The 27818-nt window shown below is 37.1% G+C and overlaps 1 protein-coding gene and 1 long non-coding RNA gene across 2 annotated transcripts in view; one reads left to right on the top strand and one right to left on the bottom strand.

Moving 5' to 3' along the window:
* Positions 1 to 27818, top strand: part of RSF1 (remodeling and spacing factor 1) — a 193379-nt gene that overhangs the window by 101453 nt on the left and 64108 nt on the right. The window contains exons 3-4 of the mRNA XM_024131699.3: positions 12829 to 12921; positions 14263 to 14468. Coding sequence (XP_023987467.1) covers positions 12829 to 12921; positions 14263 to 14468 — 299 coding nt within the window. The remainder of the gene's footprint in view (positions 1 to 12828; positions 12922 to 14262; positions 14469 to 27818) is intronic.
* Positions 1 to 27818, bottom strand: part of LOC112066983 (uncharacterized) — a 105482-nt gene that overhangs the window by 1145 nt on the left and 76519 nt on the right. The window lies entirely within an intron of this gene.

Below are 27818 nucleotides of genomic sequence, written 5' to 3' on the forward strand. Positions count from 1 at the left end.
GGGGCGCGATCCCGGTTCCCCTGCATCGGCAGGCGGACGCGCAACCACTGCGCCACCAGGGAAGCCCAAGGAGCAAACTTTTTAAGTAGTCATTTCTCTAAAGATATACAAAGATTAATAATTAGCACATGAAAAGATGCTCAACATCTTTAGTCACTGGGGAAATGCAAATCAAAAACACAATGAGATATTACTTTATACCTAATAGGATGACTGTTTTTTGTTTTGTTTTGTTTTGTTTTTTGTGGTACGCGGGCCTCTCACTGTTGTGGCCTCTCCCGTTGCGGAGCACAGGCTCCGGACGCGCAGGCCCAGCGGCCATGGCTCACGGGTCCAGCCGCTCCGCGGCATGTGGGATCCTCCCGCACCGGGGCACGAACCCGTATCCCCTGCAACGGCAGGCGGACTCTCAACCACTGCGCCACCAGGGAAGCCCGAGGATGACTGTTTTTTAAAAAAAGGAAAATAATAAGTATTGGTGAGATTGTGGAGATATTGAAACTCTGATGGGAATGCAAAATGGTGCAGCTGTTGTGGAAAACAGTTTGGCGCGTCCTCAAAAAGCTAAACATAGAATTGCCGTGGGGCCTATCAGTTCTACTGCTAGCTATATACACAAAAGAATTGAAAACAGAGACTCAGATACTTGTATGCCAGTGTTTATTGTAGCATAATTCATAATAGCCCAAAGGTTGAAACTACCAAAGTGTCCATCAACAGATGAATGGATAAACAAAATGTGGTGTGTTCATACAGTGCAATATTTTTCATCCCTGAAAAGGAATGAAGTTCTTATATGTGCTACCACATGGGCAATCCTCAAAAACATTACGCTAAGTAAAAGAAGCCAGGCACAAAACGACAAATATTGGATGATTCCACTTATAAGAACTATCTAGAATAGGCAAATTCATAGAGATAAAGTAGATTAGAGATTACCAGGTGCTGCAGGGTGGAAGGAGAATGGGGAGTTATTGCTTAAAGTTTAAAGAGTTTCTGTTTGGAAGGAATTCCCTGGAGGTCCAGTGGTTAGGACCCTGCGCTTCCCCTGCTGAGGGCCGGGGTTCAATCCCTGTTCGGGGAACTAGCATCCCATAAGCCACATGGCATGTCCAAAAAAAAAAAAAGAGTTTCTGTCTGGATAATAAAAAAAACTTTGGGAAATAGAAAGTGTTAATGGTTATACAACATTGTGAATGTGATTGATAAATGCCACTGAATTATACACTTAATGGTTAAAATGGCAAATTTAATGTTTATTTATATGTAAACATTATATCTCTGTATACTAAATTCGTATATATTTCACAATATTTAAAAAGGCAGCAGTTAGGGAATTTTCTCTAGATCTGGCAGTGATCTTAGCTTCAACATATTCGCTATCATATTGGATACAGAGTATAACAAGGCAAGCCATTCAGTATAATATAGGGTTAATTACCCAGAAAATAAAAGTAGGGAATTAGGGCTTCCCTGGTGGCGCAGTGGTTGAGAGTCCGCCTACCGATGCAGGGGACATGGGTTTGTGCCCCGGTCCGGGAAGGTCCCACATGCCGCGGAGCGGCTGGGCCCGTGAGCCATGGCCGCTGAGCCTGCGTTCTGCAACGGGAGAGGCTACAACAGTGAGAGGCCCAGGTACTGCAAAAAAAAAAAAAAAAAAAGTAGGGAATTAAATCAGTCACCAATAATTTTGTTTAAATATGACATGTTTTTTTAATACATATGAAACAAAAGTGTCATGAAACAATGTTTATGTACAGTTTGAAGAATACCAGCGTACTTCCTACCAGCTCTTAATTCTCTGTGTATTTTCTGCTGTGTTCCAGTTGGTTCTTGTGTTTTTCTGGATCCATTTTCAGGTTTGCATTTATTTAAGTAGCTGTGGCACTGTGAGTATCTGATATTCCTAATCTCATCTCTTTTATTAGCAACAAAACCTCCATTTTACACATGAAGATCCTGAAATTCAGAGAGGTGATTGACCTTGACAAGATCACACGGCCTGCTGATAGAGCGAGCCTGGATTTGAATCTCAATCTATTTTATACTAAAGCCTTATTTCCCTTTCTATTTAGATTATTGATATTAAGTAGATCTCTTGGAAAGAGGTACTTAACCAATCACACACTTTCCATTTAGGCCTATTTTAGGTATATGGTTACTCTTACCTATGATACAAAATAGCTATGGTAGAGATTTTATTTTTCTTGCTGGATTTTTGTCAGATACTTGAAAGGTACCTTTTCCTTAACTAAGACTTCAGAATAGACTACTTTTGAGAGTAGCTTCTCAAATTTTTGACATGTGTAAATGTGGCAAATTTATAGGTTAACAGATTCCAGCTGCCTGTCCCACTAAGAGTTCCTTTAGCAGGAGTTGTAGTGTCTTACTTATCCTGATGTCAAGCACAGTGTCTGGCATACAGTGAAGTCCTGATAATGGACTGTTTATCCTGTTTGTGGAATGAACTAATTAACTGATACATACCTGTGCTCTGGTCACTCGTTGGGGTTTCTGTGTTCTTTTGATCTTCAAAACCATGTTGTTAGAGAAATCTAGCCATCGAAATATTTCCTGTGTGTGTGTGTGTGTATTTTTTTTTTTTTTTTTTTTTGGTGAAAAAAAGAACCATCCAAAATTTATTCTCCAACAGACAGCATCAGCAGGTAAAAACTACAGGGGTTTCTCTGTAGATCATACACTCACAAGGCATTGTTAGCTTAACAAGTGAGAAAACCTCTGGTGTGTTTTTTGTAACAATACCCACTTCACAGTATAAACAGGTACTATTATTGTGTTCACTTACAATTCCAGAAGGAAAGGCACAACTTGGCAAAACAAAAAAAAATTTTTTTTGGATCCTAATGTCAGGTGCAATTACCAAGAGACAGACCTGAGAACAGTCACAATCCACTTTTCCACATAGAGGGGCAAAGACTTCACCCAGAAATGTGGGTCTTTCTTTCTCCTTCCTTGTTAAATCCTCAAGAGTAACGCTTCATCGTCTGCTTAATATCACATGTACGAAAGGGGGATTAAGAAAAAAAGAATCACAACAACATCTTGAACTTCCAGCTGCTTGCACCAATACATCAACTCTTAGGTTTACAACAGGGCCTAGGAATACTTCAGTGGTCATCAAATAAGAAAATAGAGACTATAGCTACAAAAATAACACATGAATGACGTAGATAAATTAAAGCTTTCACATCCAGGACTTGCCTGTTCCAACTTGGTAGCCTTCATGCAATACTCAGGAAAAAAAAATCTTCATAATTACTTGGCATAAGTCACAGTCAAGGAACTTCTGGTACAAATTAGTATAAGAAGTTATTAGTATATAATAAGGAAACACGCCGTTCCAGTGAGTTTGTTTCTTCAAGAACGGACACCCAGCGCTTCAGAGTAGGCACCGGTGAACTAAATTAAGTCACTTGAGATTCCCTGCTCAGGTGCTCACCTCTCCTGGTTTTAGGAAGAAGAAGCACATCTGGAAAGCATAGGGAGGACCTTGGCACTCTTGGGGCCCGCCTGAACTGTATTTAAATAAGCAGCAACACACACACTGACTTTCTAAGGACTAAAATCTGTCCATTTGAGGGCATTCTACTTAAGGTTCCAAGGTTGAAAAAAAAAGTTTGGAATTCTACAACCTTGGTTTTAAAAAAAAAAAAGTACATTAAAAAAAGAAAAGAAAAATGTGTGTAGGGTTGGGAGAATACAAAACAGGTCCCTAAACAGACGACAGACCTTGTCCATTTACCCGCATACAGTCAGCGCCGAAGTAAGTATACAGTAACCCCCACCCACCCGCCCCAGCCCCCAAACAGGCAAAACAGTTGTCTTCTCCATGGTGGTTCAACACCTTCCAACTTGAAATAAGTGGCAGTCTTTTATTTCCTGTATATTTTTAAGGAATTAAAGAAACATCCATTCTATATAACTCTTAATATACATTCTTATAGGCAGTGTTCCCAGATAGCCGTCATAATAGTAAGTTGACTCTAGTTATATCGGAGAACATTGATACAGTAAATACTGAGTGTCCACTATTAGCAAGGCCCTGAACTTGGGAGATACTGTAGGAAATAGAAAGATGAATCAGACTTTGTTTTTGCTTTCAAAAATCTTATAATTTTACAGAACGTCCACTCCAAATGAAATAATGTTTGTGAAAGTTCTACTGTAAATAGTAAAACATTTACTAGGTAATAATATACTAGGCATAAAGCTTGTTGCTTTGTAAGATATCTGTACTAACAATCTGAATCTGCCTTCTCTTGAGTATCCTCTGCAAAGCTTAGCTCCAGCTTCATTACCTTTCCCGTGAATTATTGCAAAACAGGCTTTAGTGGGTCTCCTTGACCTCGGAATCCTCCTGTCTGTCTTGCGCAGTGCAATAGAACTGTTTTTCATCAGTACTTCCAAATGCTTGTTGAGTCCTCATATTTATGAGCCATGACCTACTTTCATGGCCTTGTCTCTACCCACACCCACCACCCAACACTCATGATCTAGGATTGTAAGGGCTCAGCATAAAGAGCTCCTCTATTTGCCTTCACATTGACAGAACATACCAAAATATTCACATCCCCATTGGTTTTCATATTCTGTTCTGTTTTTTTTTGAAATACTCTTTATTTACCTCTTTTTCTGGTAAAACCTCATTCATCCTTTAGGTCCTAGCATAAATGTCACCACTTGAATAAAACCTTCTTTGATCTCCCTTCGTCCATTGGCTGAATAAGGGTTTCTCTCCTCTGTATTTTCATAGTAGTTCATAGATATATCAGTTACTCAGTTTGTAGATGACTCTGACTGCTTTCCGCCTCTATAATTATTTGTTTTCATGACCATCTCGCTCTCTGAATTCTGAACTTCTTAGAGCAGAGACTATCTGTTAATTCATCTTTGCCCTCCAAATACTAAATGTGCTCAGTAAATGTTTCATTTAGTCCTCTGGAAAGAATATTATATACAAAATAGTCGGACATATTTAAGTATTAGGTCATGGGGACTTGGTGAGGTGTAATTTGAATATTTAATAAAGGAGCTGAATGATTTCTAATTCTCAGTCTAGCTTTTTTCCATAGCTTGGTTGGTGATAACTGACCTAATTGGTCTCTTAAATATATTACTGATTTCACCATAAATTACTAGAGATGCTAATTCCTATTTCTCTCATTTCTTGGCTGAAGCACAGAACCTCTTAAGGATAACAGTACACCCATCTAAGCCTTGTGAGAATTGACTGAGTTAATATTTTAAAGCAATTGGAATAGTATTGGCACACGGTAAACACACAATAAATGTTAGCTATTATTATTATCCTGGTAAGAATTTATACTCTAAGATGTGTTGGCTATAGAAGTTATTGGTGGTTATCTTAAAATAATAGTATTTTAAATTAAGGTAAAAACATTGTTTTTCTATGTCTTTCGTTTATTCATCAGATATTTGTTTTGTATCTGCTGTGTGTCTCATACTTTGTCACAACCTAGGGATACAAAGATGACTTCTCAGAGCTCAGCCAAAAAATTCTTCTTGACTCAGATTTGAAAAGGTTTAAGTAAAGACTGTATATGATCCAGTGGAAAGATCTCTGAACCAGGAGTCATAAGCTTCAAGATTCAGCTCAGTCACTAACTTTGAGAAGGATGTTTCTTAGATGTCTAATACATGCCTCAAACTCATTAGGTACGAAAGAGATCTCTTTTCTCTCAGGTATTCCTTTATATCTTCATTAAAAGCACTTTCATCCTTCCATTTTGTTCAAGGCAAGGAATTTAGGATGTCACCTTTGGTTTTTCTTTCCATTCACCTTCCATATCTGTTCTTCAAAAGTCCTGATGATTCTACCTTCAAAATACAGCTGTCTAGTTCTTTCTGTTCCCACTACTACCACCATAGTCCATGTCATCATTATCTCTTGCCTTAAAATTGGTTTCTTAGTGTCCATTCTTTTCTCTCTGCAATCTATTTTACACACAGCAGCCATTTTTGAAACATAAAGCTGATCTAATTATTCCCCCATGTAAAATCCTCCCATCATATTGAAACCCTCCTACCCTGTTGGGGGGAATGTAAATTGGTTCAGCCACTATGGGAAACAGTATGGGATTTCCTTAAAAAACTAAAAATAGAGCTACCATATGATCCAGCAATCCCATTCCTGGGCATATGCCTGAAACTAACAAAATATTTTTTAATTTTTTAATTGAAGTATAGTTGATTTACAGTGTTGTATTAGCTTCTGGTATACAGCAAACTGATTCATATATATATATATATATATATATATATATATATATATAGTCTTGATCTTCTTTTCCATATGGTTTATTACAGGGTATTCAATACAGTTCCCTATGCTATACAGTAGGACCTTGTTGTTTATGTATTTTATATATATGTATCTGCTAATACCAGACTCCTAATTTATCCCTCCCACTATCCTCTTTGGTAACCATAAGTTTCCTATGTCTGTGAGTCTCTTTCTGTTTCATAGATAAGTTCATTTCTGTCATATTTTAGATTCCACATATAAGTGATATATCTTATGGTATTTGTCTTTCTCTTTCTAATTTCACTTAGTAGGATGATCTCTGGGTCCATCCATGTTGCTGCAAAATGGCATTATTTCATTCTTTTTGATGACTGAGTGGTATTTAATTGTGTATATATGCCACATCTTCTTTATCTGTTAATCTGTCTGTGGACCTTTAGGTTGCTTCCATGTCTTGGCTGTTGTAAATAGTGCTCCTATGAACATAAGGAGTGCGTGTATCTTTTCGAATTAGAATTTCCTCTGGATATATGCCCAGGAGTGGGATTGCTGGATCATATGGCAACTCTATTTTTAGTTTTTTTGGAACCTCCATACTGTTTTCCATAGTGGCTAAACCAATTTACATTCCCACCAGCAGTGTAGGGGTGTTCCCTTTTCAATACAACCTCTCCACCATTTAACACAATATTCTGTATGAGCTATGTTCTCCCCATGCAAAAAAAAAAAAAGATTGTAAAAAATCCAGCACATTTGAAATTAGATTTTAATTTCTTACCCTGGCCTACATAAATTTGACCTTTGGTTACCTCTTCAACTTTATCTTTTGCTGCTCTCCCTCTTATTCTACTTCACTTACACTGATCTTTTTTTGTGGTTTTATAATATGCCAAACCTTAAGGCTTTGTGCTTGCTGTTTCTTCTGTCTGGAACATTCCTATGCCAGGTCTTCATGTGGCTGATTTCTATTTTATCAGTCACGTCTCAACTTTTTGTGTCAAATGTCAGCTTCTTTTAATGAGGCCTCCCCTGAGCACCCAATCCAGACTAGCACTCAGACTTTTCTCTTTCACAGTATTCTATTTTATTTTCAACATAGCCTTTGTCTCTAATTGATATTTTCTTATGTTCACCTATTTGACTGCCTCCTAGAATATAAGCTCCATGGTGGCAGGTTGGTTGTTTTCTTTACCATGGTATTCCAGGTCCTAGACTAGTTCCTGCCGTAGAACAAGTACTCAATAAATATTTGTGGAATCGCTGGATAAATGAATCTCTTTAAATTTCATGTCTCTCAGTGGTAAAATAAAGATTTTCATCTGAATGATATTCAGGGACTCCCCCATCGAAGGTAAACAATGACAGACACTAGTTAAAGGCTGTAATGATTGGTTTTATTCAATAACTACGGTGGTAGTGTTAGTGCAAGTTCGTGTGCCCGACGCACAGTGAGGCCAAACACACCGAGACATCGGAGTTTGGAGCAGAGAAAGGTTTATTTCAGGGCCACGCAAAGTAGACAGGTGGCTCAAGCCCTAAAAGGCCCAGAGCTCCCCGAAGGGTTTCAGCAAAGCATTTTTAAAAGCCAGGTTGGGGGTAGGGTTCTCAGGGTATGTGATCAGCTCATGCACAGTTCTCTGATTGGCTGGTGGTGAGGGAACGGTGGAGTCACAGGGGTTAACATTATCAGTCCTTAGGTTCCAGGAGGCCTGGACCTATGTGCTCATGGTCATCAAGTAGTTAACATCTTCCATTTGGTGGGGGGTTTTCACATCTGTAAAACAACTCAGGAAATGTGCATCAAATACTGTTACCTAGGTACTTCAGAGAGGAACTAAAGCAGAGGATATGGGGGAAAGGGCTGTCCCGGGAAGGCCCCCATGGGGTCCTGCTCGGTTACAGTAGTAGATGGAGCTTGAGCTTAATTTCAGTTTGCCCAGAGGTGGCTGCTGTTTTAAAGGGAGAATGAGGGAGTTGGGGAGATGGTAATGAGGGAGTAAAAGGGTCGAGCAGGGTTAGGGAAATTCAAAAATCACAAACATCTGGTATGAGAGTTGGTCAAAGTTAGCTTGATTAGGGCTTTTGTGCCTGCTAACTATGCTAGTTACTAGACTTCTACCCTCCCACAGAGTCTGATGATTACATATAAAAGGAATGGCATTCAGGTCCTTGAGAAGGACACCCTGTCTTGTAGGAGATATATACACATCTCAGAGGGACAGAGGAAAGATTTACAATTTTAAGTTTATATTTGTTTTTGAAATTAATGGGGGAATTCCCTGGCAGTCTTGTTGTTAGTACTTGGCGCTTTCACTGAGGTGGCCCAGGTTCGATTCCTGGTCGGGGAATTAAGATCCTGCAAGCTGCCCAGCATGGCCAAAAAGAAAAAAAGGAGGTGAGGGACCTAGATCAGGTATTGGCTGGAACAAACAATAAATTCTTTTGGCAACCTTGAGTTTTCTAGACAGCAGTGAGGGAGGAGCAGGGTTGTGCTAGGGACGTGTCCTTAGGCTGATAGAAGCCATGCTAGAGTTTGGTCTGGTCTCTCAGTGCAGGTGTTTGGATATTCATGCTGAGAGTTTTTGCAGTTTTTCTATACCCCTCCTCCTTTTTAAGCCTTATCTTTCGAACTGCCAAAAAGAGAATTACTGGTACTTCCACTGTGTATATGAATCTAAGATTAATATGTTAATGATCTCACTGAGATCAATTCTGTGTATTTGCTGTGTAGGCATGTGAAACTACCTTTCTTATAAATATTGAGCTGATGTGAACTTTTAAATGCCCCCCCACGCCCCCTCCCCTTTATTTTCCATCCTCAACCTTGTTTTTCTCTGTAGAAGTTAAGAAGAATAGACACAGGGAGTTTTGGAGCGACAGCTGGCAGCCAGCCAAGAGGTCTCCCAGGCTGAATGGCATTCAGCCTTGCAGGCACAGGACATTTGATTTTGGGTGTGTATTAGAAAGACTGTTCCTTAGGCACCATACAGGGGGACGCAAGAAGATGTGACCGCTCATTAACTACATTTAGAGAGAGTCAAACTTAAAACCAGTATTATGGAATTATAACTTATGGTGATAAATATGAATGTTTTGGATATTGGAACATTCTCTAAAGAGGAATTGTATGCAAAACCAAATTATAATTATATATTGATACAAGGCTGCTTGGTTAGAATCAAGTTGGAACATGGGGAGTTAATGTGAATTACCAATCTTCTAGGGATCCCCTTGCTTTAAGGTCCCAAGAATAACTGTCTAGACAGTCTCTGATAAACAAAGCTAATTTCTGGTTCTCTAGGCAAACTGTGGCCCCTGGGTCAAATCTGGCCTGCTGCTTGTTTATGTATGGCTTGAAAACTAAGAATGGTTTTATATATTTAAATGGTCGGGAGAATGGTTGACATATGAAAATTATATGAAATTCAAATTTCCTTATAAAGTGGTATTGTAATACAGTGAAGCTCACTTGTTTATGTATTTTCTGTGACTGCTTTTGCACTATAACGGCAGAGTTGAATAGTTGAAAAAGAGGCCATATGGTCACAAAGCCTAAATTATTTCCTGTTTGTCCCTTAGAAAAAGTTTGCTGACTCTTGGTGAGATTATATAGTCCTGCAAAAGAATTATTTAAGTGTCATTTAGAGTACCTTTTTTATTTGCAGGTTTTATTTGCAGTATTTACTTTCTGGTAACAATAGGTTAGGGCTATTTGGGCAAATCTAATTAATATGCCTTTGGTGGTGGGGGTAGTACCTCAAATGGCACAGTAGTATGTCTACATTGCCCTTAAAGAAACAGAAAATGAATAGCATGTTTATCTCTGAATATCAGCACAACAGAGTTTTTACACCCTAAGCATTGTAAATGAAGGTCAGTAAATTGAAGCTAAGTAGTGAGGAAGCAGAGGCTTATATCTTAATTATCTCTATCTACCTCTCTTTCTCTTTCCTCCGCTTTCACACAGTAAATGATAATCAACAGTTGTTCAGCTGTATTTGGTGTCTGACGCTGTGAGCTGTTGGCCATGCTTTGGAGCTGTGTCATTCTCGGCCCCTTTGGTGAAACTGAACTTCCCCACACTCAGCTTTAGCCTACATCTTTTTCTAGGGGTGTGGTATACAGTAGAACACTCAAGAAATGCTTCATCCAAGTCATAAGCTTGGCTCTGTGTTGTTGGCTGTCTCTCTGTCTGATTTTTTTAAATTGAGATATTATTCACATACCATGAAATTCACTCTTTAAAAATATGCAATTCAGTGTTTTTAAGCATATTCACAAGGATGTGTGCTATCTTAACTGTAGAACACTATCATAATTGTAGAGCATTTTTGTTACTCTGAAACGAAATCTGCCCATAGCCACCACTGTCTGTTCCTCCCTCTGCTTACCCACTAGCAACTGCTAATGAATTTTGTCTATATGGATTTGACTCCTGTGGAAATTCCACATACAAACTTTAATAAATTTGTGACCTTTTATATCTGGTTTCTTTCACATGGCGTCGTGTTTTGATGTTCATCCGTGCTGTACAATATATCACTACTTCATTTCTTTTCAGGGATGCACAAAATCCCATTGTATTTATATTCCACTTATTATTTTATTCATTCATCAGTTGATGGAAATTTGGGTTGTTCCCACCTTTTGGCTGTTATACTGTGATGAACATTTGTACAGTATATGTTTTCATTTTGGGGGAGTACATACCGAGGAGTGGAATTGCTAAGTCATGTGGTAACTCAGTGTTAACATTTTGAGGAATTGCTAAACTTTTTTTTACAAAGCGGCTGCACCATTTTACATTCCCATCATTTGCTACTATCCTTTTTAAAAAAAAAAAATTATTTAATTTATTTACTTTTGGCTGCGTTGGGTCTCCGTTGCTGCGTGGGCTTTTTCTCTAGCTGGCGGTGAGCAGGGGCTACTCTTCATTGTGGTGCGCAGGCATCTCATTGCAGTGGCTTCTCTTGTTGCAGAGCACGGGCTCTAGGCACATGGGCTTCAGTAGTTGTGGTGCGTGGGCTCTAGAGCACAGGCTCGGTTGTTGTGGCGCACGGGCTTAGTTGCTCCACAACATGTGGGATCTTCCCGGACCAGGGCTTGGACCCATGTCCCCTGCATTGGCAGGCGGTTTCTCAACCACTGTGCCACCAGGGAAGCCCCTATCCTTCTTTTTGATTACAGCTGTCCTAACAAGTATGAAGTAGTATTTCATTGTGGTTTTGATTTGCATTTCCCTAATGACTAAGGGCATTGACTGTCTTTTCCTGTGCTTTTTGGCCACTTATATATATTCTTTGGCAAAGTGTCTATTCACATGTTGACCTTTAGGTTTTGATATAATCATTTGAGGTCTTCCTTGCATAATATTCCAGAAATTTCCCTTATTCTGTGTATCTCAATTTTTTTTCTCTACAAAATGTAGTGCTATCAGTAAGAGGAAGTATGGTATTCCAGAGAATGGAGAGCTCATTCTTCCTTTTTGCCTTTGAAGATCCCCCATGATATAGTTCCTGGCCATACTGCATTCTATTCTAACTTGGTAAAAAAAAAAAAAAAAAAAAAAAAAAAACCACAAAGATGACACCGGTACAGGAGAGGAAAAGGGTAGCCCTCCCAGGAGGGCCAGCCTGGTCTTATTCCTAGGCTGAGGTGGTTATATAAAGCAGTTTCACTTGCCTGTTTGTTTTTCTCCTGCCAGCGCTTCTAGCTAATTGCCCGGCTCCCAGATAATTTTGTGCCTTGTATTGGTTCTTCTCCCTTGACCTTCATTATACTCTTTGTTCCTTGGATTGGAAAAAGAGCATGAAGTTTCTAGGCACTTTATATCATTTTTTATGCCTATTTCACAACCTTTAAGGTCAGTATTATTACTGCTCCCCTTTTATTGCTGAAGAAACTGGCTCACAGAGGTCATAAAGCCCATGGTGCATCTCCTGATAAGTGGAATGGTTATCCAGATCTTCTTTCCTCATCCTGTTAAAGTGTCTCTGGTTTGCTTGCAATGTTTGTATGAGAAGAGAAGCCTAGAAATTTAAGTTAATGCCACATTATAGAAGGTCTCAAATGCCAAGCAGTGGAATCTTTACCCATAATTAGGAGGACTTTGAGTTGGAGAGTTACTTAAATAAAAATGTGCCTACAGTTTGGCATGTTTTTTTTTAGCTTCCGTTGTAGGCATAGAGATGAATAAACTATTGTCCTTGCCCACGAGGAACTTCTAGGCTATTTGGAGAGGTGGAATAGATAATTACTTGCATTTGGGAAAATGTGCCACAAAAGTGTATATAAAACTCTTGAGAGCAGAGGAGAAAGCTGCAAGGGATCACTACTTACCTTAAATTCAATCATCAAACAGTAGTAAACATTTCTGGTATATTTAAGTAGTAGGCATTTCAGGGTGGGATTGGATTCAGTTGTGTTTGGTATAAACTTTTTTCTTTATATATTAACAAAACAGTTAACATAATTGTACAACAAAATTACCAATGTAAATTTAAATTGCTTTTATGTATTAAGACTTTAACTTTCTCTGACAGATATGTCAAGAGTTTAACAGCACCTGGGCATGGGAGATGGAGAAGAAAGGCTATCTTGAAATGAGTGTTGAATGCAAGTTAGCACTCTTAAAGGTAAAAAATTTATTATTTGTTACAGTTATTTTAATTAAAAAATTCACTTTTCACTCCTTCTGGTTGAATTGGGAAATAACTAGGAAGTAGACTTTTGGTGGGGGGCCCATGCCTGCGGCATGTGGGATCTTAGTTCCCCGACCAGGGATCGAACCTACACCCCCTGCAGTGGAAGCACCTAGTCTTAACCACTAGACCACCAGGGAAGTCCCCAGGTAGACATTTTTACCGTTAGTGGAAAAGGACAATAGATTTTTCTTTTTCTTGTTTATTTTTTGGTGATAAAACTGTTCTTTAAATTACTGTTTTTGGTTGTTTTTCAATATACAAGTATATCTAGGTTTAATGATCTCTGCTTGTAGGGACAATAGTAGAATGGGTAAACCCCACATTAATTTTATGCATTATTTGCAGCCTTCACAATCATTGTTAACAAATACGGTAAACTGTGGTTAATCTTTTACTGATTTACAAAATTAGTAATTTGATCATTAGTTTTCCAGATGACATGGGGCATGCCAGTGTGTACTTAATAAAAGTCTCACATAACCAAACCTACTTAATTAAAATAGGTCTTCTCAAAGTAAAGATTTATTTTCAAGTTTGAGTTCCCCTTTTTCTCCTTGCTTGCTTCAGTGTTGGCCCTATTTATCAGCAATGTGGTCAGCATAATGAAGGGGAAAACTACCTTTATAGAAGAGAGTCTACGGGCCTAGACACCACAGGCAAAGGCAAAGAGGCTATGATAGGAACGTCATGTATTATTTGCCTGGGCAGATAGGTCCAGGGAAGAAATCTGACTTTATACGCTAATCATACACAAAAATTTTAATAAAAAATTAGTTCTTCCAATTTGGTGGTGTCAGTATTTTTTTTTAAAGAGAATTCCACAGAGGCAGTTATCAATAAGACTGCCTTCCTTAAAAACTGTATGTATCTCAAGCTTTCAAAAATATATAGCCATTTCAAGAATTAAGTTCATCTAAAATCTTTAAGAGAGAAGGAGTGATTGAAAATTTTATACCATGAACAAATTTGGGAAACTTTAGTACAAACAGACTCATCGCTTTAAAATATAACTTCACTTCTGTGTCATTGGCTGGGTTAAACCTATAAATTTCTGTAATACAAAAATTAAATGTTAACTTAGAAATTTATGTTTTAAAGTTGGTTACTGTAAAATAAGTGTACAAAAGGGGAGAGAGGAAAGTGAAAGATGGATAAAACTAAACGTATTCTTTCTCCTATCCCCACATCTGTTCCTTGGTTGAACATATCACATTTATTTTGATGGAGAAACATTTATGGGGTATTTTCAACCATGTTATGACTATTTTCCAGTACCTCTGTGAGTGTCAGTTTGATGACAATCTCAAATTCAAGAATATTATCAATGAGGAGGATGCCGATACCATGCGTCTCCAGCCAATTGGCCGTGACAAAGATGGCCTCATGTACTGGTACCAGTTGGATCAAGATCACAATGTCAGAATGTATATAGAAGAACAAGATGATCAAGACGGCTCTTCATGGAAATGCATCGTCAGGTATCTTTTATTGGAATTTTTTGAATGTTTATTTGCATGTTTCTTACTTTGATCTCTTCTCTACTGGAATATAATCTCTAAAGCTAGGTGATCCTTTTCTTTTTATGGGATTGGGAATTTCCAGGACCTAGCCTAGTGCCCAGCATAATACCCATAGCAGGTGCTCAGTTATTTGTCAAATAAATAAATATATTTAGCAGTGAGCTGGAATCTGAAAAATAATGATGCATAGGTAATATGCACACAGAAACTCATCGTTTGGAAAGAAATGTAAGAAAAACATTATATATATATTTTTTGGCTTTGTTGCACAGCTTCAGGATCTTAGTTCCTGGACCAGGGATCAAACCCATTTCCTCGGCAGTGAAAGCCCAACGTCCTAACCATTGGACTGCCAGAAAATTCCCAGGAAAACATTATTTGATTTTTATTTAGCTATATAGTTTTCTATTAGGCATTATTTGTTTATTACTCATTAATGTGGCTAATTCATCTGACACTTAACTATATTTTCAGTTTTTCCCATGCATACATTTCTTTACTGAGGTCTGAAGAAATCTGAGGAACGTTCTACTTTTTTTGGCCTGATCTTTTTTTTTTCCTATTCTTAATTTCTTTCATTTATTTATTTATTTATTTTACTTATTTATTTTTGGCTGCTCTGGGTCTTAATTGCTGCATGCAGGCTTTCTCTAGTTGTGGCTAGCAGGGGCTACTCTTTGTTGTGGTGTGCAGGCTTCTCATTGCAGTGGCTTCTCTTGCTGCAGAGCACAGGCTGTAGGCGCACAGGCTTCTGTAGTTGTGGCTCGCGGGCTCTAGAGCACAGGCTCAGTAGTTGTGGCGCAAAGGCTTAGTTGCTGTGCGGCATGTGGGATCTTCCCAGACCAGGGATCGAACCCATGTCCCCTGCATTGGCAGGTGGATTCTTAACCACTGTGCCACCAGGGAAGTCCCTCTATTCTTAATTTATTTATTTTTTTTCTTTTACATCTTTGTTGGAGTATAATTGCTTTACAGTGTTGTGTTAATTTCTGCTGTGTAACATAGTGAATCAGCTATATGTATACATATATCCCCATATCCCCTCCCTCTTGCAACTCCCTCCCATCCTCCCAATCCCACCCTTCTAGGTAGTCACAAAGCACCAAGCTGATCTCCCTGTGCTATACAGCTGCTTTCCACTAGCTATCTGTTTTACATTTGGTAGTATATATATGTCAGTGCTACTCTCTCACCTCGTCCCAGCTTCAGCTCCCTGCCCCATGTCCTCAAGTCCATTCTCTATGTCTGTGTCTTTATTCCTGTCCTGCCCCTAGGTTCTTCAGAACCTTTTTTTTTTTTAAGATTCCATATATATGTGTTAGCATACAGTATTTGTTTTTCTCTTTCTGACTTACTTCACTCTGTGAAGTAAAAAAACTAAAAATATAACTACCATATGACCCAGCAATCCCACTACTGGGCATACACCCTGAGAAAACCGTAATTCAAAGAGTCATGGGGGCTTCCCTGGTGGCGCACGGGAGAGGCCACAACAGAGGGAGGCCCGCATACCACAAAAAAAAAAAAAAAAAAAAAGATTGCTTTGGCTATTCAGGGTCTTTTGTGTCTCCATACAAATTTTAAGATTTTTTTGTTCTGCTTCTGTGAAAAATGCCATTGGTAGTTTGGTTGGGATTGCATTGATTCTGTAGATTGCTTTGGGTAGTATAGTCATTTTCACAGTGTTGATTCTTCCAATCCAAGAACATGGTATATCTCTCTGTCTGTTTGTATCGTCTTTAATTTCTTTCATCAGTGCCTTAAGTTTTCTGCATACAGGTCTTTTGTCTTCTTGGGTAGATTTATTCCTAGGTATTTTATTCTTTTTGTTGCAGTGGTAAATGGGAGCATTGCCTTAATTTGTCTTTCAGATTTTTCATTGTTAGTGTATAGGATGCAAGAGATTGCTGTGCATTAATTTTATACCCTGCTACTTTACCAAATTCATTGATTAGCTCTAGTAGTTTTCTGGTAGCATCTTTAGGATTCTCTATGTTTAATATCATGTCATTTGCAAACAATAACAGCTTTACTTCTTTTCCAGTTTGGATTCCTTTTATTTCTTTTTCTTCCCTGATTGTCATTGCTATAACTTCCAAAACTATGTTGAATAATAGTGGTGACAGTGGACAACCTTGTCTTGTTCCTGATCTTAGAGGAAATGGTTTCAGTTTTTCACCATTGAGAACGATGTTGGCTCTGGGTTTGTCATATATGCCTACTTTCTGGAGAGTTTTTATCATAAATGGGTGCTGAATTTTCTCCTTCAGTTTGTTAATAAGGTGTATCCCATTGATTGATTTGCATATACTGAAGAATCCTTGCATTCCTGGGATAAACCCCACTTGATCTTCATGTACCATCCTTTTAATGTGCTGTTGGATTCTGTTTGCTAATATTTTGTTGAGGATTTCTGCATCTGTGTTCATCAGTGATATTGTCCAGTAGTTTTCTTTTTTTGTTACATCTTTGTCTGTTTTTGGCATCAGGGTGATGGTGGCCTCGTAGAATGAGTTTGGGAGTGTTCCTCCCTCTGCTGTATTTTGGAAGAATTTGAGAAGGATAGGTGTTAGCTCTTCTCTAAATGTTTGATATAATTCGCCTGTGAAGCCATCTGATTCTGGGCTTTTGTTTGTTGGAAGATTTTTAGTCACAGTTTCAACTTCAGTGCTTGTGATTGGTCTGTTCATATTTTCTATTTCTTCCTGGTTCACTCTTGGTAGGTTGTACTTTTCTAATCATTTGTCCATTTCTTTGAGGTTGTCCATTTTATTGGCATAGTGTTGCTTGTAGTAGTCTCTCATGATGCTTTGTATTTCTGCAGTGTCAGTTGTTACTTCTCCATTTTCATTTCTAATTCTGTTGATTTGAGTCTTCTCCCTTTTTTTCTTGATGAGTCTGGCTAATGGTTTATCAATTTTGTTTATCTTCTCAAAGAACCAGCTTTTAGTTTTATTGAGATTTGCTATTGTTTCCTTCATTTCTTTTTTATTTATTTCTGATCTGATCTTTATGATTTCTTTCCTTCTGCTAACTTTGGGGTTTTTTTGTTCTTCTTTCTCTAATTGCTTTAGGTGTACAGTTAGTTTGTTTGAGATGTTTCTTGTTTCTTGAGGTAGGCTTGTATAGCTATAAACTTCCCTTTTAGAACTGCTTTTGCTGCATCCCATAGGTTTTGGGTTGTCGTATTTTCATTGTCATTTATTTCTAGGTAGTTTTTTATTTCCTCTTGTATTTCTTCTGTGATCTCTTGGTTATTTCGTAGTGTATTCTTTAGCCTCCATGTGTTTGTATTTTCTACAGGTTTTTTTTTTTCTGTAATTGATATTTAGTCTCATAGCGTAGTGGTCAGAAAAGATGCTTGATACGATTTCAATTTTCTTAAATTTACTGAGGCTTGATTTGTGACCCAAGATATGATCTATCCAGGAGAATGTTCCATGTGCACTTGAGAAAGTAGTGTATTCTGTTGTATTTGGATGGAATGTCCTATAAGTATCAGTTAAGTCTTTAACTGATAAAGATGGACTTAACATATTAAAGCTTGTGTTTCCTTATTTATTTTTATTTGGGATGATCTGTCCATTGGTGAAAGTGGGTTGTTAAAGTCCCCTAATATGATTGTGTTACTGTCGATTTCCCCTTTTATGGCAGTTAGCATTTGCGTTATGTATTGAGGTGCTCCTATGTTGGATGCATAAATATTTACAATTGTTTTATCTTCTTGGATTGATCCCTTGATCGTTATGTAGTGTCCTTCTTTGTCTCTTGTAATAGTCTTTATTTTAAAGTCTATTTTATCTGATAGGAGAATAGCTACTCCACCTTTCTTTAGATTTCCGTTTACATGGAATATCTTTTTCTATCCCCTCACTTTCAGTCTGTATGTGTCCCTAGGTCTGAAGTGGGTCTCTTGTAGATAGCATATATACGGGTCTTGTTTTTGTATCCATCCAGCCATTGTATGTCTTCTGGTTGGAGCATTTACTCCATTTACATTGAAGGTAATTATTGATACATATGTTCCTATTACCATTTTAATTGTTTGGGGTTTGTTTTTGTAGGTCTTTTCCTTTTCTTGTGTCTCCTGTTTAGAAAAGTTCCTTTAGCATTTGTTGTAAAGTGGGTTTGGTGGTTCTGAATTCTCTTAAGTTTTGCTGTCTGTAAAGGTTTTAATTTCTCTGTTGAATCTGAATGAGATCCTTGCTGGGTAGAGTAATCTTGGTTGTAGGTTTTTCCCTTTCATCACTTTAAATATATCCTGCCACTCCCTTCTGGCTTGCAGAGTTTCTGCTGAAAGATCAGCTGTTAACCTTATGGGAATTCCCTTGTAGGTTTTTGTTGCTTTTCCCTTGCTACTTTCAATATTTTTTCATTGTTTTTAATTTTTGATAGTTTGATTAATGTGTGTCTTGGCATGTTTATCCTAGGGTTTATCCTGAATGGGACTCTGCACTTCCTGGACCTTCCTGGACTTGATTGACTAGTTTTCGACTATAATCTCTTCAAATATTTTCTCAGACCCTTTCTTTTTCTCTTCTTCTTCTGGGACCCCTATCATTTGAATGTAGGTGCATTTAATATTGTCCCAGAGGTCTCTGAGACTGTCCTCAATTCTTTTCATTCTTTTTTCTTTATTCTGCTCTGCAGTAGTTATTTCCACTATTCTGTCTTCCAGGTCACTTATTTGTGCTTCTGCTTCAGTTATTCTGCTACTGATTTCTTCTAGAGTATTTGTAATTTCATTTATTGTATTTATCATTGTTTTCTCTTTAGTTCTTCTAGATCCTTGTTAAATGTTTCTTGTATTTTCTCCATTCTATTCCTGAGATTTTGGATCATCTTTACTATCATTACTCTGAATCCTTTTTCAGGTAGACTTCCTGTTTTCTCTTCATTTCTTTGGTCTGGTGGGTTTTTACCTTGCTCCTTCATCTGCTGCATATTTTTTCTCTGTCCTCTCATTTTTTTAACTTACTGTGTTTGGGGTCTACTTTTCGCAGGCTGCAGGTTCATAGTTCCTCTTATTTCTGGTGTCTACCCCCAGTGGGTTAGATTGGTTCAGTGGCTTGTGTAGGCTTTCTTGCAGGGGGACTGGTGCCTGTGTTCTGGTGAATGAGGCTGGATCTTGTCCCTCTGGTGGGCAGAGCCTTATCTGGTGGCATATTTTGGGGTGTCTGTGAACTTAGTATGACTTTAGGCAGCCTCTCTGCTAATGTGTGGGGTTGTGTTCCTGTCTTGTTAGTTGTTCGACATGGGGTGTGCAGCACTGGAGCCTGCTGGACGTTGGGTGGAGCTCAGTCTTAGTGTTGAGATGGAGATCTCTGGGAGAGCTCTCGCTTATTAATATTACATGGGTCCAGGAGGTCTCTGGTGGTCCAACATCTTGGACCCTTTGCCCTAATCTTTTTCGAAAAACCTTGATTTCTTATATTTGTATTGACAAATATATTTTGAACAGAAACATTTAATGTAAAACCTTAAAATAAAACTTTCTTTTAAATTGATAAGTGACTGGGACTGTTATTCAGAATCTTTGTGTGTCCAATTTTCTGTTTTTGGAAATTAATTATTTAGAATTTATTCTTTTAATTCTCACAATTTATATTAAGTTTGAAAATATCGGGATTTATAACTACAGTAGGGATAACTAATAGATATATATCCACTGGCTTATGAAAAACTCTTTTAACTGTAACTCATCTTTGTTTTTGCTCAGATTTAGCAGATTTTTGTTAGTGGTCATTTATTAATGTTTCGAAGAGATAATTCGTAGAAATTCATAATAATTGTTTGGGTCAGGGAAGGTCAACTTTCATGCCCTAAGGATAAACATTAAATGAGCTGTTGGGGGATTGTTTTATAAGCATCCTTTCCTCATATTATAATATGGTTTTCCATGTAGTTAATTTACTAAATTTAGATCAACAAAATGTTCCTGAAATAAAATATACTCACCATCTTTCCCTATGAATACATACATTAAATGATGTTCTGTTCATTATGTTTTACCAGCACTTCTAATTCCTATATCAAACTTGTATAGTTGTTTAAGACATATTGTCTTCTGCCTTGTAGATGAAGAACATATGACAGAGAAAAATTATTACGGTTATTATTAATCAGTCATACACTCTTAAAACAACTTCTAGTTTACACTGTTTTAAGTAGATTATACCCCAGTGCATGATGTGAGAAAAAGAGCATAGATTTTATAGTTAATAACTGTTTGAATCTGGGTTCTTCTGCTTATCATCTGTAGGCAGATTACTTAATTTCTCTGATACTCTTTCCTAAAATGAAGATGATAATACTTCCCTGTTAAGTTTTTCTGAGAACTATAAGAGAAATCATACTAGGGCCATAGTACATGCTTGATAAAAATTTGTTCCTTTTCTCCCAGTTAAACTATTGTCTTTTCTTACAACTTCTGTCCCCAACGATTGAAACTTAGTTTCTTCATAAAAGAAATATTTATCAGCAGGAAGAGAAAAGGGCAAATTTGCCGGGCAACTTTTCGCAAATACGCAGTAATATTTGGGATCATTAATAAAACATTGGGTTTTTGACTCTGATTTCAGGTAATTAAAGCCAAATTCTAAACATCTGATTGTCACATTAATGTTCCTTTATTTCATTAAACTAATAGATTTCTATCACATGCCTACTTGTGTAATTGGCACTGTGTTGAGCAGTGGGGGATATGGTAGTGAATAGTACAGCTCTGACATCTCTAGATGAGCTTCATGCACCTGTGGAATCCTTTATTTATTTATTTATTTATTGTGGTACGTGGGCCTCTCACTGTTGTGGCCTCTCCCGTTGAGGAGCGCAGACTCAGTGGCCATGGCCCACAGACCTAGCCGCTCCGCGGCATGTGGGATCCTCCCGGACCGGGGCACGAACCCATGTCCCCTGCATCGGCAGGCGGACTTTCAACCACTGCGCCACCCGGGAAGCCCGAATCCTTTATATTTTAAGCAGTAGCTCTTAGTTGTAATTAATCTATGTATTTTCTGGGGAAGTACCGTAGTTTCGATAGTTTCTCAATGTGTCCTGTGACACGACAGTATTTCAGTTAGCTTTAATTTGACATACTAGTGCTGTTTTGGACAAATGTAGTGAACCGTTTTATCCATATAGGTCTCTCATTTTTGTGAAGGTTGAATGCAAAAGCATTATGTTATTATTCTTTCCTTTCCTGAAAGTTGAGATCTTAGTTGTCATTAAAATACATTAGGTACCCAAAATAATGTAGGGCATCATTTCATTTGGCACTGATGAGAATCTGCCTGGAGTATAGTATTTAGATTTGGATGCCAAACTCTAAGAAGAATATTAATATAGTATAATGAGTTATTTATGAGGAGAACCACAAAGATGATTTAATGAAATGAAAATACTTTAGCAGAAATTTAGGGAGATATAACTGTCTGTATACATTTAAAGAATTGACTTGTGTAAGAGTATTTCTTTCATGGGCTGAGCCAGCATCAGTGGATACAAATTATGGGGTAGTAGAACTGAGCTTATAGAAGTGAGAACATTTGCCCTTCCTATATTGTGGAGAAATAATTATCTTAAGGCTGACAGATACTGTTAAAAACATTTTCTAAACTTGCAGGTTTATGTTAAGTAGAGTTTATGAGGAGGCAGTCATCTTTTTAGCAAGAAATACCTTTAGAAATTGAGGTAGTAAGTTAAGTAAAGCAAATAGAATTTTGACTTTTAAATTTAATAGATTGCACTTGGGTATTTTTCTTTACTAGTGAATATTATTTTTTACTAGTGAAATAAAAAGCCTGCTTCTCTTGTTTAAAGCTATTTGTTTAAAGTAAAACTTAGTTTCTTGGAAATTTTGGTGTTGGAAACATGTTTCTGCCTAATCACTAAAAGAAAACAATGTAAGAAAAATTATCTAGTATTTAGAATTCTATTTTTTTTAAGCCGTAAGTCTTCTTAATGATTGATAAATGTATAAATTAAGTGAACTTTACAATGTAAAAATCAAATGGAATATTTCATCAAAAAATAGGAATCCATCAAAAAAGAGAGGATTTTACATATTTGATCGTCTGAAAATCGAATACCTAGAAACATACAGTGTCGGCTCTCAGACCACGATGAAGTTAAACTAGAAATCAGTAACAGAAAGATAACTGTAAAATCCCCGGATAGTTGGACATTAAGCAGTACACTTCTCAATAACACATGCGTCAAAAAAAATCTCAAGAGAATATTTTAAAATATTTTGAATTAAATGAAAATAAACACGCAAATTACCAAAATTTGCAGTTGAAAATTTGCAGTGAAAACAGTGGTTAGAGGGAAATTTATAGTATTGAATATATATGTATAAAGCAAAGGGTAGTTCTTTGAAAAGATCAATAAAATTTATGAGCCTCTATCCAGGCTAAGAAAACAAAGAAAGGGGACACAGATTACTAATATCAGAAATGAAAAAGAGGACATCACTGTATATCCCATGGACACTAAAAGGATAATAAAGGAATGCTGTGAATAACTTGATTCCCACAGATTTGATAACCTAGATGAAATGGACCAATTAATTGAAAGGGACAATCTGCTAAATCTCACAACAGAAGAATAGATAATATGCACAAGTCTCTATTAAAGAAATTGGATCAGTAATTAACCTTCTAAAATGGAACACCAGGCTCAGATGGGTTCAGTAGTGAATTTTACCAAACATTTACGGAAGAAATTATACCAATTTTCTTCAGTCTTTTTCAGAACATAGAAGGAGAGAGAATAATTCCTAACTAATTATGTGAGGCCAGCATTACCTTAATATGCAAACCAGACAAAGATATTATAAAGAAAGAAAATTATAGACCAGTATCTCTCATGAACATAAAGACAAAAATTTTCAAAAAATATTAGCAAATTAAATCCAACAATGCATAAAAAGTATAATACACCATGACCAAGTGGGATTTATCCTGGGTATACAAGGCTGGTTCAATATTTGAAAACCAGTTTTCACAAATCACTAGGTTAAAGAAGAAAATATCACATGATCATGTCAATACATACAGAAAAATCATTTGATAAAATTCAACACCCTTTCATGATTAAAACTCTCAGTAAAGTAGGAAGAGATGGAAACTTCCTTGATTAAAAAATATATATATTGGGAATTCCTGGCAGTCCAGTGGTTAGGACTCTGCAGTTCCACAGCTGGGGCCCTGGGTTCCATCCCTGGATGGGGAACTAAGATCCTGCGAGCCATGCGATGTGGCCAAAAAAAATCCAAAAAACAAACAAACTGATTTGCTATGGAGGCAGAGAATAAATCCTATACAAAATTGGAGGATTTCCAGTACTTGGCTTTCAACAAAAGTGAAGGAGCATCTAATAGATTTGTTAGCTGAATATTTAATTTAAAATTATTTTTTAAAAAATCTACAAAAACCTACCTGAAACATCTATTTAATGAGGAGAAACTTGAAGTTTTTCCCACTAAGATCAGGAACAAGACAAGGGTATCTGCTCTCTTCATTCCTTTTCAACATCATACTGGAAGTTCTAAGTAATGCAGTAAGATAAGAAAAGGAAATAAGAGATGACACAGATTGAGAAGGGAGAAATAAAACTGTCGTTTTTTGCCAGTGACATCATTTTCTGTGTAGAAAATCTGAAAGAATCAGCCAAAAAAATCTCCTGGAACTAATTCGTGATTATAGCAGTGTTGCAGGATAAAATGTTAATACACAAATGTCAGTCACTTTCTTATATACCATCAGTGAATGTGTAGAACCTGAATTTAAAAACATAGTACCTTTACATTAGCTCCCCTAAAACTGAAATACCTAGGTATAAATCTAATGAAATATGAAAAAATGTATATGAGGAAAACAAAACTCTAATGAAAGAAATCAAAGAAGAATCAATAAATGGAGAGATATTCCATGTTCATGGACAAGGACACTTAATATTGTCAAGATGTCACTTCTTCCGAGCTTAATCTTTAGATTTCACTGCAATCCCAATCAAAATCCCAGCAACTTATTTGTGGATATCAACAAACTGACTCTAAAATTTATAGGCAAAAGACCTAGAATACACAGTGTTGTAGACAAACGAAGTTGAAGTACTGACAGTACCTGAGTCCATGACTTACTATAAAACTATCATAATGAAGAGAGTGTGGTATTGGCAAGAGAATAGACAAGTAGATCAGTGGGACAGAATAAAGAGCACTGAAGTAAACACACATAAATATAGTTAACTTACATTCGACAAAGGAGCAAAGGCAATACAGTGGAGAAAAGATAGTCTTTACAAATGGTGCTGGCACAACTGGACATTCACATGCAAAAAATTGAATCTAGACACCTTTACAACCTTTACAAAAATTAACTCAAAATGAATGACAGACCTATATGTAAAATGCAAAACTATAAAACTCCAAGAAGATAACATAGAAGAAAATGTAGATTACCTCAGGTTTGATGATAACTTTTTTGATGCAATACCAAAGGTGCTGCAATCCATGAAAGAAAGAATTGATAGTCTGGACTTTGTTAAAATTTAAAAATTTGTGCTCTGTGAAAGACATAATGCAAATATAAGCCACAGAATGGCAGAAAATAATTTACAAAAGATATCTGATAGAGGACTGTTGTTCAAAATATACAAAAAACTCTTCAGGTCCAACAGTAAGAAAACAAACAACCTGATTTATAATGAGCCAAAGACCTTATCAGACAGATGGCATCATCACAGGAAAAGATGCACCATGTCCTGTTTCATCAGGGAAATGTAAATTAAGACAACAGTGAGGTATTACTAGACACCTATTACAGTGGCCAGAATCAAGAACACTGATAACACCAAATGCTGGTGAGAATGTGGAGCAATAGGAACTTTGATTCATCGCTGATGGGAATGCAAAATGGCACAGCCACTTTGGAAGACAGTTTGCCGGCTTCTTACAAAATTAAACATTACCATATGATCCAGCAATCATCTTCCTCCGTATTTGCCCAAAGAAGTTGAAGACTTACGTCTATACAAAAACCTGCACATGAATGTTTATAGCAGCTTTACTCATAACTTGGCAAAACTTGAGAGCAACTAAGAATGTCCTTCAGTAGGTAAATGGATAAACCGAGGTGTATCCAGACAATGGTATATTGTCTAAAACAAAACAAATGAGCTGTCAAGCCATGAACAGACACGGAGGTTAAATCATATTAATAAAAGAAAGAAGGCAGTCTGAAATTAACTATATGATTTCAACTATTTGACGTTCTGGAAGACATAAAACTATGGAGAAAGTAAAAAGAACAGTGGTTGTCAGGGTTTAGAGAGGAATGAGGGATGAATCGGTGAAGCACAGAGAATTTTTAGAGCAGTAAAACTACTCTGTCTGATACTATTGTAATGATGGATGAGTGTTGGTATATATATGTCCAGACCCGTAGAATGTACCACACTAAGGGTAACCGTAACGTGAACTATGGACTCTGGCTGGTAGTTATGTGTGAGGATAGGTTCATCAATTGTAACAAACATACTTTAAGAATGGAGGAAGCTGTGTATTGGCATGGAATACATGTGAAATCTCTGTACCTTCTCAATTTTGCTTAGACCCTAAAACTGCTCTTAAAAAATTAAGTTCTTAAGTTTTTTTTAAATTTAATGCTATAACATCATAGTTTTAAAACTTATGCAATTTCCATTTCTGTTTGTATAAAACTTATAAATATATATGAGATGGATAGATAGGAAGTGGTTAACTGAAATATAATTGTATTTTAAGTTTGAACAATTAGATTTAGTAAGTTACTTACAAAATAGTCAAAATCGTTAAGTTTCATTGAACCAACATTGCCAACATTGGCAATGAAATTGCCAACATTTGAACATTTTAACCTATAAAACCGGCAGTTATGTATGGCTTAACCAAGTATTATGTTTCAAAAACAAAAATGTTTGAGCTCTAGCCAGTGTCCCACTCCTTTCAACTAATGTTCAAAACATAATTGCCGTGAAAGAATAGTATTTGTTATAGTTATTTCATCACTACTTTAGTCCTCAATGAAAGAGGATAAAGTACAGAAAAATATTTTCTATGTCTGATGAAATAATATGCTATAAGTGATATTAATTTATGCTAGGGGATATGTCAAGCAATTTTCTTTAGGAATGTAAAAGATAAGCAAAAAATATGAATACCATGAAGTGGTAGTTATTGGTTATTAATGATCAGAGAATTTTAGCACATCTTTTTTTTTTTTTTGTGGTACGCGGGCCTCTCACTGTTGTGGCCTCTCCCGTTGCGGAGCACAGGCTCCGGACGCGCAGGCTCAGTGGCCATGGCTCACGGGCCTAGCCACTCCGCGGCATGTGGGACCTTCCTGGACTGGGACACGAACCCGTGTCCCCTGCATGAGCAGGCGGACTCTCAACCACTGTGCCACCAGGGAAGCCCTTTAGCACATCTTAGACCAGACTTCATTAGGCGATTCTTCAAAATCAGAAAGGGACTGCTGAAAGTGCTTTTACTAGGTCTCCTAAGAAAGCTAAAGTTTTTTGCAGACTGTTGAACAGTTTCTTTCTAAAGAATATATACATATGGCCCATATTCACATGAAAAAGTGTTTGATATCATTATTCATCAGAGAATTCCCACTTTAAACCATAATGAGGTACTACTTTACCTCCACTGGAATGACTAAAATGAAAATGACTTACACTACCAAATGTTAGCAAGAATGTAGACCAACTGGAACTCTTAAACACCTTGCTGGTGGGAATGTAAGTAAAATGGTATAACCACTTACACTTCGGCCATTTGTTCGAATGTTAAACATACTGTTACCCCATAACCCAGTGATTTCACTCCTAGGTATTTATCTTAGAGAAGTGAAACCAAATGTTTACAAAAAACCTTGTGTAATAATGTTCATAGCATCTTTGTTCATAATAGTCCCCATATATGGATTATTACTAGGCAATAAAAAAAATGACCTATAATGCATGCAACTCTATGGATTTGTCTGAAAGGCATTATCATGTGTGAGAAGCCAGAAAGTACATACTGTTATTCCATTTAAGTTCTGGAATTAACTAAACTGGTCTGTGGTTACAGTGTTCAAAACTGTAATTCATTTTTGCTTTTGGTGGAGGAGAGGGATTGAGTAGGACAGGGCAGAGGGGAATTTTCTGGGGTGATGTGTAATATTCCTTATCTTGATAGATGTGTGGATTACACAGATGTATGCATTTGTCAAAACTGATTAACTGAACACCTAAGATCTGTTCATTTCAATGGATGTC

This window comes from Physeter macrocephalus, chromosome 16, assembly GCF_002837175.3.
Source record: "Physeter macrocephalus isolate SW-GA chromosome 16, ASM283717v5, whole genome shotgun sequence".
NCBI lineage: Eukaryota > Metazoa > Chordata > Mammalia > Artiodactyla > Physeteridae > Physeter > Physeter macrocephalus.